This window comes from Seriola aureovittata, chromosome 7, assembly GCF_021018895.1.
Source record: "Seriola aureovittata isolate HTS-2021-v1 ecotype China chromosome 7, ASM2101889v1, whole genome shotgun sequence".
Lineage (NCBI taxonomy): Eukaryota > Metazoa > Chordata > Actinopteri > Carangiformes > Carangidae > Seriola > Seriola aureovittata.
Window position 1 is genome coordinate 15,170,080 of NC_079370.1, and position 12,567 is coordinate 15,182,646.

The following is a 12,567-nucleotide window of genomic DNA, read 5'->3' on the forward strand; positions in this document are numbered from 1 at the left end:
CTGTTTTAATATACCAGGGAGTGCTAATATTATAAATGTGCATGTCAGAATACATTTGTTCTGTTTTTTTTAATCTATTGCTTTTGATTCAGCAGGTATCTAGATGTGATTGAACAAGCCCTTGGTTGTGGTGATACAGTTCTGATAGAGAATCTACCAGAAAAAATAGACCCAGTCCTGGAGCCTCTACTGGCCAGAAACACTATCAGAAGAGGAAGGTTAGTAGTGAAACTGCAACATTACATTTTTAGTAATGTTGTACAGATTGTGCTGAGAAAGATAAAAGAAATAAATGCAGATATAAGGCATCAAACCTGTTCACCAATGGAAAATTATTTGTTTTGTTCTTACACACCAAAAGCATTTTAAATCAATGTATGGTTTTTATATCACTGTTGATACTCAAGTCGATATGCCCACAACCCATCACAATGTGTCTGTGGTGTGAGACAATAGGAGCAGATTTGCCAGATGGTTGACTCTCAGTGAGCATTGAAACACCAGTAAGACATGACTGAATGCATTATTATTGCTCACTCTTTAGATTATAAATGAATTTGTGGCACGTGTTCTGAATCCCTGAGGCCAACATATTGATTAGCCGCTCAAGAGGGGTGATAGATGTATATTTGTGTGTTCATGTTCTTTAGATGTGATGAATATTGAACAGCTGAGCTTCAGTGTAAAAGCTGAATTGAGGACAGTCATGGTTATGTATAAGGACTCCTGTCTGCCACAAAGAGCTGGCATGTAACACACTAAATTCATGGGTCCTCCATCATCATGGCAAACTCAATTCAGCTTCAGTAATTTCATAACCCTGATTTGTTGGCATTTTTCTGCATTTATTTATTTGGAAACAGAATAATAGGAATTACTTTAGCAGCTTTACACTCACTCAGGACTCATCTAGATTATCTTAAATCATAACATGTAATTTGTAAAGTAATGAGGTCATGTTATGGTATTTTGTGTCATTAAATCATAAATAAGGCTTTACCGCAGATACTATTTGACTTAAAATCTTTATCAGCAACTTACACATGCCATCTAAACTTGTACTTGCTTGTATTTGGTAAATCTATCTGATTTCAAACTTAAACATCACTCCCGCTGCCCACTGAAATCTACTTCCTTTGTTCAGTTACCAGTTACCCTCAAAAGGCAAAATCCAGCAAATTTTCTATCCAGGATAACCTACAGAAAATAAATAGAAAATACTCTATATGACCTACTGGTTTGACTTCCTTCTCAAAATGTTTACATCTTTTTTGCACTCATCTATGTATGACAATGACTATTGAGTATCTTGGTCCATGTTCACTGATCTTATTCTGAAGTCCTGTCTGTCCAGACGTAACAATTCATCATAGTAAATCTGATTATAAGTTTATCCCTTGTAGATGACCCACACACTTGTTTCTGTCGATGATTAATACAACCTGCAGGGGCAGCCATGATGGATCTGGTAGGGCTCCACAGCTGAAGTTCATTAATAATTGGAATGTTGTAGAGTGTGAAGTAATGAATACTAATTATTCCTTTCATGGCTGACGGAAGACTACAAGCCAATCCATCAGCAAGGACTTTAATTTGGTGGAGTAATGGTTCTATCAATAGTACATTAATTCTGGCTTGTGAAGATATAGAGTTGAACCAGACCCAGGCCATGAGGAACCTGTGCTGTAAAATTGGGGCCTTGCCTGACATCTAAGGGGTAATTAGAGAAAAATGAAAAGCCACCAGGTTCGTCAAGCCAGTGCTAATTTAATTGAAATGCAGGAACAGATAAATATTGGCTGCTGTGGTGGTTAATATTTCATATTTAGTCAAGATTATTTGTCTACACTATAAGTGACATTTGGAGTCTACATGAAGTTTATCTGTTGAAGTTGCATGAAAGCGTGGGGTCGACAAGCTCAAATGCAAACAGATAGGGTTTGCACTGCCGCAATTGAAGTACTCCTCATCATCATCATCATCATCATCATCATCATCATCATCATCCCAACATCATTCTTTTATAATTTTATAAATCACCTGCAGCGTTCTTTAGAGAAAAGTACTGATGATATTTCTAATCATCCTCACTTTCTCACTTGAAAGTTAACGCAATAAAACTTATTGATGGAAAACCAAAACCAACTAGAGCACACTTAACTCACTCGCCATTTTTTTAGATTCTTTGCTCTTGACGGGCAGAAAATATAATATATTATATATATAATAATAATATATATAAACATTATTATACACTGTTGCCCATAAGTTGAAATAATTTTGTTTTCAGACACAATCCTCTGTTTATTCCTATTTAAATTCATCAGTAATCACTTTTGACCAGGTGCAATGATTACATTATGTGTCCCAATTACCTCATTTCATGGAGAGAGGTAAAAAAAAATGTATTCCAACTTTATGAGCAACAGTGTATTTACATTAAACTTTGTTTTGTAACTACAGACATGCAAGAATACATTTCTTGTTTAGTCCTTTAAGATGAAGGCTGTGTTATACAGCTGAAAGTTCAGAAAAGGCTAGTAAGTTGACCTTGAGTTAGGGTTCATTCTTCAAGTAGGTATAAAGCTTCATTCCTCAAACAGCTTTTTACAACAGCAGTAAAGGTGAGTTTTGCCACGTTTTAAAGAACACTTCCTGTACTTCATAAAATTTGGGTTGTGTACTTTTTTTCATTAAATCTATCATTAGTGACCTTTCTTTAAGGAATATAACAACACAGCAATTACTGTAAGTTGATATTGGCTTCAGCTCATTTTTTTAAACTTGTACTCTCCTGTTTTTCCAGGTACATTCAAATTGGGGGCAAAGAGTGTGAATACAACAGTAACTTTCAACTAATTTTGCACACCAAGTTGGCCAATCCCCATTTCCCTCCTGAGCTCCAGGCCCAGACCACCCTCATCAATTTCACAGTGACTCCTGTAGGCCTGGAAGAACAGCTGCTGGGACAGGTAGTGTCCCGGGAAAGGCCCGACCTGGAAGCCCTAAAGGTGAACCCTTAAGCATTTGATCAAAGATGTACATTGTTAAATCTACACTAAGCCATTTTGATTTTAGTGATTTTCAGTGCAAGACGGCAATCTATAATATGAAATAGAAAAATCCATCAATCCGAATATTGTGTATTGTTGCCCAAGATGAAGCTGACCACACAACAGAACCACTTCAAGATTGAGCTCAAGAGTTTGGAAGATGACCTGTTGAGTCGGCTCTCTGCAGCCTGTGGTAATTTTCTGGGTGATATTTCTTTGGTGGAGCAACTTGAGAACACCAAGACCACAGCTGCTCATATTCAGTACAAGGTGAGGCTATTGCACCAACAGGGTCCTCTCTGTTCTCAGACTGTAGTCGAATACATGTGTTTTTTTGGTTTTTTTTTGTCACTCAAGTGTTTTTGAATGCCACACAGCAGCAAGCGCCTCATTTTATGGCATTAGCTGCAAATGATGTGTAGTTGGGAATATGTGTAATGAGAGGGTTTTGGAGCATGACTGAGAGCCTAATAGCTCATTTTGCGCAATTGGAACACGCAGGTGGTGGAGGCCAGAGAGAACGAGACAAAGATCAACGAGGCTCGAGAACTATACCGCCCAGCAGCTGAGAGAGCGTCACTCCTCTTCTTCATCATCAGTGACCTCAGCAAGATTAACCCCATGTACCAGTTTTCTCTCAAGGTGAAGCCTTTATCCCTGAAGCACTCTCAGGGGACAAACATTGTTTGGTGCATTATTTCAAACAATACTCAACCTCCTTTGACCATTGTTTTTTTTTAATTAGTGTTTGTGATTGTTGGTTCTCTTAGTGATGAAGATTTTAGGCACAGCCCTGTTTGTACAAATCAACTTAAATGTGTGTTTCTATACCAAAACATCTGCATTTGTTTTGTATTGTTTAATTCTCAGTCCAGTTAAGAGCTCTGGGTTGTGGTTTTATGTATGTATTCCTTATGATAGTACTAATCCTCCCTTTGGTTGTGTTCCAGAGCTTTAACTCAGTGTTTAACAAAGCGATGGACCGTGCAGAATGGGATGAGGATGTGAGGACCAGAGTGCACACCCTCACTGAGGCCATCACCTATTATGTATTCCTGTACACCAGCCAAGGCCTGTTTGAGAGAGACAAGTTAACCTTCTTGTCACACATTGCCTTCCAGGTGAGGGACTCAGGGCCGCCTCAAAGGTGGGGCCTCCTGTCATCCTCATCAATCAAAGTACTTTTCTGCCCCCACATTAACTTCAATTAAAAGCAGTCAGCAGGACCATACGCTGCTATTGATTACCTCTCACACTTTGCTCCATAGCTGCTGTTCAGACAGTTGGTTCTGACAAGGGGGTTGGTTCTGATGGCATAATGCAATTATCTGTCATTGCGCCAACTGTTTTCATCTTAGGAACTGTGGTGCTCCGAAGGCTGTCCTTCATTTGGCTTTTTCACATTCAGAGGCACTTTTTCAGCCTGTAGGACTTTACCCAATCCCTTTGCCAGAGTTTCTTGCAGTCTTCAATTGTTGTAAGAATGACTGAAAAGAGATCAATGCAACACAGATCATTACAAACTGCTCTTGGTCCTTCCCCTCAGATTCTGCTCAAACAGGGCCTGATTGATGCTCAGGAATTTGACTTCCTCTTGCGTTTTCCTATGGAAGCTAGCAAATGTAGTCCTGTGTCCTTCCTCTCTCCATATACCTGGGGAGCCATTAAGGTACAGTACAGGCTATAAACATTTCAACACTATTTACCATTTTACACAGCTAAGAAATTTTTTTACAATGTCTGTTATTTGGATATAGACAATCTCTACAATGGAGAATTTCAGTGGACTGGACAGAGACATGGAGAGCTCACCAAAGCGCTGGAGGAAGATCATTGAATCCAGTTGTCCTGAAAAGGAAAGACTGCCCCAGGAATGGAAGAACAAGAGTTCCCTCCAGAAGCTCATTATCCTTCGAGCACTTCGCCCTGATAGGATGACCTATACACTAAGGTGAGTAAATGACCAAATTATAGTTGTATTTGTATGCATTGAACAGTATTCTGTACAGCTCACTCTCCTTTTGACTATGCTTCCTGGCAGGAACTTTGTGGAGGAGAGCATGGGAAAAAAATATTTGGATGCTGCCAGGCTGGAATTTGATAAGTTATATGCAGAAAGTGTCCCTTCAACCCCTGTGTTCTTTATCCTCTCACCTGGAGTGGATCCACTCAAAGATGTAGAGAAATTAGGTACTAGAGTACTGTTTGTTATTTATGCATACTGATCACTTGGTAGGGATAATTATTCAAAATATTCTTTCTTTGCAGGTTTGAAGCTGGGATTTTCCATTGACCAGGGCACTTTGCACAATGTGTCCCTGGGACAAGGGCAGGAGGAAGTAGCTGAAAGGGCTCTGAGGAATGCTTCTAAACTGGGACACTGGGTCATTCTGCAGGTGGGGAATTTTACTATTCAGTGACTAGATTACTTTAGTGATTTCAGGCTGCTCTTCCAGCCAGCCTGTAATGCATCTAATGATATTATCTCACCCCCTGAGCAAGGGAAATAAACTCAATTTGGTTCAATAAAAAACATAATTGGCTAGATCAGCTCCATAAATGCCTCCTTTAAAGGGAGCCAAGTAAGTCACTGAAGGTTTTCTTACTAGTTCAGAACATGGGGAGATCTTTTTTGGAGTTAATCTTCCTCATACGAACACAAGCATATCTATAAATTAAAACTTTAAAAATGTATTCTATGAACCTATAACCTAAACTTTTTGTATAACATGTTTTTGAAAATTTCCAGAATGTACACCTCGTGGCTTGCTGGCTGCCCTCTCTAGATGCTCTTCTGGAGATAGCAGCGGTGGACAGTCACCCCAACTACAGGGTTTTTATCACTGGGGAACCAGCACCAAGCCTTGAGAAGCATGTGATCCCCAGAGGCATACTGGAGAATGCCATAAAAATCACCAGTGAGCCACCCACTGGCATGAATGCCAGTCTGCATACAGCCCTCAACAACTTCAGTCAAGTGCGTTGCAAATTTCAATTAATTTCTGAAAACATATTACGTTTAATATCATTCACTGTAATTTGTATTTCTTATGCTCTTGCTCTCTTTTCAGGACACTCTGGATATGTGTACCAGAGAACAGGAGTTCAACTCGATGCTCTTCTCCCTCTGCTTCTTTCATGCTTGTGTTACAGAGCGCCGTAAATTTGGTTCCCAAGGGTGGAACCATAACTACCCAATCAACAATGGAGACCTCACCATCTCAGCAAATGTCTTGTACAACTACTTAGAGGCCAACGCAAAAGTACTTTTACCACTATTTTTAAATATAATTCTACATTTTCATTTTTTTATTTATATTTTAACCAGATTTTTTATTGATAGCAGTAAAACTTTTAATTTGTTTTGTACTACTACTTTCTTAAGCTGTGTAAATTTATAATGATAATGGTGTTTGCAGTGGCATTATTGTCAGACTGGGATGCTGAATTACAGTAGTGTCTCCAATTACTTATTGAAATCTTTTGTTCCACTGTTATTTGTGAAAAATGTTCATTCCCATATTTTTTTCTACATTTCTTCTCTTACAACGCAACCTATAATTTAGCTTTATTTCATGAAGACAAAAAATCCATTCTTAGGGTGCTGCACCCCTCACAACTCCTAATGCATTTCTCTTAGAACTCCTATTACTCTGGTCACAACCAATTATGTCTCCTAGGTATTCTGCCCTCCAAAAACGAATGTCCTTCATTATGTTAACCAAACAGTAACCTGTATGTGCGTATACAGAGAATTCATTAGGAGGGCAATGAAGCGTTATCCTAAATGTAATTACATGCAGCCAATGTGACAGTTCACAACGCTACATAAGTGATCACTGCAATTAGAGCTGATGAAGGAAGCAATTTGCAAAACAATACAGGTACAAATGATTGTGAACCTCCAGCTTTTGTAATTTGTTATGAATCACAGGTTCTTTTCTTCCTCCTTCACCCTCACGGATCATAATCTCCTGCTGAGGAAAAGACTCTTCTGTCATACCTTAGATCAGTGTGTGTAAAGAAACATAATTTTGTTACATTTCCCTACAGTTATCATTATTAAAAGTTCATTTGGTAAGAGATCATATAGATACCGCTTAAAGATATGATTTGAAAGGAGTGGAATAATACAGAAAAAATAAAACTAGTGTGAGATGATCCTGAAATTTTTTAATAACCTTTTTATTTTTTTTTTATAACATTTGTCTTCACTCTGTATAGTGTATCTAATTATTTAGGGAAAACAGTATTATTATTTTTGCAAAGTTATATTTGCGTACAAACTTAATTCTGTTATAGTCCATGCAGGTGCCTTGGGAGGACTTGTGTTTTCTTTTTGGAGAGATCATGTATGGAGGACACATTACTGATGACTGGGACAGAAGACTATGTAACTCTTACCTGCAAGAATTCATGCATCCAAAAATGGTGAGTCAGTGTTGATGTTGCAGTCTAAGAGGAATCCATTAATTTTTTTCTGTTTGGTTCGAGCAAAACTATTGCACTATAAATTTTAAATGGTTTCACTTGATAATTTTCAAAATTTAGAAAATCTTAATTTCATTCAACTCATTCAATACAATCCATTTGGACAGAGACTTGACATAGGTTCATGTTCAGTGTTGTGATGCAAAGTAGTAAAGAAAATGTGCAGTTCTGAATTTCTTGTTGTTGTTGTCAGGGTAAAGGGTGCCCTCTTGGGATGTAAACCTAAACTGCAATATTGCACTTAAAGTCTTTGCTACTGCTGATTTCTCTGCCCTCACCTAGGAAATGTCACCACTCTGTGCATTGCACCAAATTTGACTGCCAGCTGCTGCATGACACACCACTACAGGCAATTTAGCAGATTATTTGGTACTTTTAGTGGATAGATGCTTCACTTGGAATTCATCTGTTTCACTCCCACTGAGGACTGATTAGCTCTCTGCCAGTTTACCTTTTCTATCAGGCTATGCCACCGTTCTTCCTCCCAAAAAGCAGTTTGAACAATCAGACATCGATCAATGTGTTTTGTTGTAAGTGCAGCAAATTGCTTGTGCATGCACTGCCGTCCACCATATTGAGTTCTAAAACACACAGGATAAGCTTTGCTTGCATTAAGCTTTGCTAAAATTTATGCGATTGGTTTAGGTTAAATTTTCATCGTCATAATTTTTTGCTGTACATTAAATATTGTGCTCTACTGTATTTTTTTTAATCTTTGTATTCTTAATTATTTTTCAATTCTTAGTTTGAAGGAGAGCTCTTTCTGTGTCCTGGGTTCCTGGCCCCTCCATTCATGGACTATGGTGGTTACCACAGTTATATTGACGAGCATCTCCCATCTGAAAATCCCATTCTGTATGGTCTACATCCAAACGCTGAGCTCGAGTGCCTCACTGTCACCTCAGACAACCTCTTAAGGACTCTGCTGGAACTGCAGCCACAGGACTCCTCCAGAGCACAGGGGGCAGCTCAGAGCACAGAGGAGAAGGTGTGAAGGCAGAAAGAACTATTACTAGAGAAAAACAGCTTAGGATACAATGACCTACCTGCATAAATAACCTAACCATGTTTATTATATTTATCAGGTCAAGTGTGTCATCGAAGACATCCTTGACAAGCTTCCTGAGGAGTATAACATGGCGGAGATAATCACAAAGACTACAGAGCGAAGCCCCTACATTTTAGTGTGTTTCCAGGAGTGTGAACAAATGAATCTTCTGCTAGCAGAAATAAGGAAGTCCCTTAATGAGCTAGATCTTGGTCTGAGGGTACAGTCTATTGTGACACTGTTAACAAATCTCTGTTCTATCACCAGTAAGATCTTGTGTCATTTATGAGGATTCCTCTGTCCACAGGGAGAACTCAGCCTCACTGCCAGTATGGAAACTCTGCAGTCTGCCCTGTTCAATGATTCTGTCCCAGATTCCTGGGCCAGACTGGCTTATCCCTCCACTAAAACACTGGCACAATGGTAACTACTCTTTCCAAATAATACTGTATTTTATTCTCCATCTGGCCTTTACTATGTTTCCCCACAACACTGCACTGTTCAAAGTAACAAAAACTGTTTTTAAATTAAAGAAAAATGTCTTAAAAATGTCTTGAATCATAAAGCCAATATTACCTGGCAGACACATTGTAATGGTGTCAACCAATGATACACCATGCTGTTAATTTTTTTTTTTTTTAATTTGAATTTTTTTATAGGTTTAGTGATCTAATGTGTAGCTGTCGTGAGCTCGACAGCTGGACTCAAGACTTTGTTCTCCCTGCAGTTGTTTGGCTCTCAGGACTCTTCAACCCTCAGTCCTTTCTCACAGGTGAGGTCCCAGTCTGTGAGCAATTTAGATGATGAGTGCATCAGAAACATTAACATTCAGATTTATCTTATTTGCAGCCGTGCTGCAGAGCATCGCACGCAAGAATCAGTGGCCCCTTGATAAAATGACTCTGACTGTGGATATAACAAAAAAGACAAAAGACGACTTTGGACATCCACCACGGGAGGGAGCCTACATCAACGGACTCTTCATGGAAGGTTAGAATTAATCATCCCTAATATCTCTCCAATACATCCTGCTGCACTGAATTAAGTAACATCAATTTTTGAAAGTATTTTGAAACATTCGTTGGTGAAATGCAAATCTCCCTCTAGGAGCACGCTGGGACACTCAGTGTGGAGTCATCTGTGAGGCGGTTCTGAGGGACCTTACGCCAGCCATGCCAGTGCTGTATGTTAGAGCTGTGCCTGCAGAGGAGCAAGAACTCAAGAGTACTTACGAGTGTCCAGTGTACCGCACTAAGCAGCGTGGGTCCACATATGTTTGGACCCTTCACCTCCGAACCAAGCAGCCTCCTGCCAAGTGGATATTAGCTGGAGTGGCGCTGCTCATGTCTGTTTGAGACAGTGGGAGTGTCAGGCAGTGAGTCCTTAAGTATTTTATAATATTTGCCAACAGTATTCTGTAAACAGTGTTTTTAGATATTTTTAGACGGTATTGAATCGTGTTGAAATCAATTTCCTCTTTATCATGTTTAATAATAATTACTAATATAACAGACACAGTTACACACTTTTAATCCTCCATTATTATTATTGTGTCCAGTTTGGTTTATATGTGACAAAAACAAATTTGTAGTGTGCGAGTGTGTGTGTGTGTGTGTGTGTGTGTGTGTGTGTGTGTGTGTGAGAGTGTGAATGTGAATGTGTGTGTGAATGTGAATGTGTGTGTGTGTGTGTGTTTTAGATTTAAAGATAAAGTAAAGAAGTAGATACATGTTTAGCAAGTGTTGAATCTGTTGTGTCTGTGTGCGACACTGTTGAACCTCTCCCCTGAGATGGTTCAGTCTGGGCATGATTTGTTGGGAGCTTATGTCTCCATTTTAGACCATGTAATTCTGGATAGGGAGCATATTTTATTGGAAGGTCAAGATTAAAAAAGCTCTTTGGCTGCCCTCTACTAACTGAATGATACACAATGCCGTCTGGAGGGTTCCCGGACAGAATTCCCAGGAGATGATGTGCATGGTCGCTATTGACTTTTAAATGAGGTGCATTTGACATTGACCTTTTGTACGGCAGAGGCAGAATACTAACAGACTAGTGTAATTCATTCAGCTGGGCCTGTTGGAGAAACCTATTCAAAGACACTGATAGCTTTCTATGAGAACGCAACACATTAGATTACCCATCCTTTATCTGTCTGCACTCTCTGTTAGCATCTGATTAACTTAATAAGAACCAAATAAAACCTTTTAGCTTTGAATGAGCCTAAAGAAACAGTTTTCTTATCTAAAATGTTAGTTTTTTTTAACTGATTTTCTTGAGATTAATTGAAAACCAAGATGTTCAGATTAAAGTTTAACTGTTTTATGCAGATATTCTGAAGGAGTTGTGCATAGGACGTTTCATATGCTTTAAAGTCTCCTGTATGTCAGATAGATTCAAATATTTTAAGAGCTCCAGAGGAAAAGCTGAGATCATACAGCACAGTACTACATTAAGAAAAAATATTTTTAATCCACAGAAAAGGTGCCACATAGAAATTTTGTGCAGCTGTGAAAAGAAGAGATAATGACTGAACAAATATAGATTGTATTTATTATTCAGGACAAGCCTGTTTTACGCTTTTATTTCTTTTTGAACAGTCATTATTAAATAGACTGTGTTAGAGTAGCACTTTATGATATTAATACACCCACGAAGAAACAGGACAGGTGTAATATTATCTGCTACGATAAACAAGTGACATTATGATGTACAATTTACATCCACAGAATCATCAATTGGATGGAAATCAGCATTCTTATCTTCCCAAATGAGATTTTCTCCAACTCTAATAACTGCTGTGTTGCTCTTAATTTCTCCCTGCAGCCAAAGTGGCTACAGACAGACAAGTGGAGGATGGAGGATTGATTCTGTGTATTGTATTGCACAGGGGAAATGAAGAACCAGTCTTCCTGTAGTTTCTCTTCATCTGCCCTCTCTTCCCCTCATTAGCACGCCATAACAGCTAGCCAGTCATTTGGTGACAGGGAAATGATACAGTGCTGGCAGTGTTTGGGAGGAAATGGCAGGGTACGGGGGCCCGTCGCAGCAGGGGTTGTGCCACAGATAGTCACGTTAAAGGCCAAGCAGGACACCTGGTTAAAGTCAGCAAGGGCATCTGGGTCACACCTCCGCCTCACAGCACCCAAAAAGAAAGACATTGTGTACTAAGGGGTTTTGCTAGTCAATAAAGGATCCCACAATTGTAGCTTTTTTTAGGTCACTGATTATGTAAAGAAGCAAATTCTCATCAAGTGAAATACTGTGCATTGACAGAACAGGTCTCCAAATTTTACTTTTTTTTTTTAATATACTGGCAAATGATATACCTACCCGTATTATAAATTCATGAAAGATATGACCAAAATTAGTGTTGAATTTTAGAATAGTGTATTGCACAGTACCCTTTTGCAGCCACAGAGAGGCAGTGAAGCTTCATTAGTGACGGCGATTGTCTGATATTTAATTAGAAGGCAGATGAACCCATCCATGTTGATGTGATTACAAAAATTCTTATTTAGAGAACAGTAGCTGTTGAATACAGAAATGTGAAAGAATATGATATTCTCATGCTTGGTGCCAAGCTTGAAACACTTTGCTGTCCAGAGTAGCTGTCAGTCTGTGCCTTTTTTATACTCTTCCACCATTAAATGCCGGTATTTGTGCACATATTGATCATATTAAATGTTCTCACTTCTGTGCATTCAGCTGCTGTTTGTGTTACTTTACTGACCCACAGTTCCCTAAAGGTTCTCTTTATCATGCCCTTACAATGATTCATGTCTGTTTCAGCCTTTAACCATATTCAAAACCACAACACGTGAGAGGTTAGTGACAGTACAGAAACCTGTCCTCAGATTGTGTTCATATGATTTTACAAACAACACAGTTTAGATTCTGTGTTATAAATAATAATAATAAAAGTTTGTTTGATATAGTTGATCTTGTATGTTTGATAAAGTCCTGTTGAGTTCT

General features: G+C 38.8%; 1 protein-coding gene across 2 annotated transcripts in view; it reads left to right on the plus strand.

Moving 5' to 3' along the window:
* LOC130172113 (dynein axonemal heavy chain 11) overlaps positions 1–12,295 on the plus strand; it is a 39,385-nt gene extending 27,090 nt beyond the window's left edge. Inside the window, exons 51-69 of one of the 2 annotated variants that reach the window (XM_056380542.1) lie at positions 96–218; positions 2,807–3,011; positions 3,159–3,323; positions 3,555–3,695; positions 4,004–4,174; positions 4,600–4,722; positions 4,811–5,004; positions 5,095–5,243; positions 5,322–5,449; positions 5,803–6,030; positions 6,125–6,316; positions 7,356–7,484; positions 8,290–8,532; positions 8,630–8,812; positions 8,900–9,015; positions 9,252–9,364; positions 9,442–9,582; positions 9,700–9,967; positions 11,419–12,295. In XM_056380542.1, the coding sequence (XP_056236517.1) occupies positions 96–218; positions 2,807–3,011; positions 3,159–3,323; positions 3,555–3,695; positions 4,004–4,174; positions 4,600–4,722; positions 4,811–5,004; positions 5,095–5,243; positions 5,322–5,449; positions 5,803–6,030; positions 6,125–6,316; positions 7,356–7,484; positions 8,290–8,532; positions 8,630–8,812; positions 8,900–9,015; positions 9,252–9,364; positions 9,442–9,582; positions 9,700–9,947 (2,992 nt within the window). In that variant the 3' untranslated portion in view covers positions 9,948–9,967; positions 11,419–12,295. Of the gene's footprint in view, positions 1–95; positions 219–2,806; positions 3,012–3,158; positions 3,324–3,554; positions 3,696–4,003; positions 4,175–4,599; positions 4,723–4,810; positions 5,005–5,094; positions 5,244–5,321; positions 5,450–5,802; positions 6,031–6,124; positions 6,317–7,355; positions 7,485–8,289; positions 8,533–8,629; positions 8,813–8,899; positions 9,016–9,251; positions 9,365–9,441; positions 9,583–9,699 lie in introns of both variants that reach the window. The other variant, XM_056380543.1, reaches the window with a different exon arrangement.
* Positions 12,296–12,567: the final 272 nt, after the last annotated feature.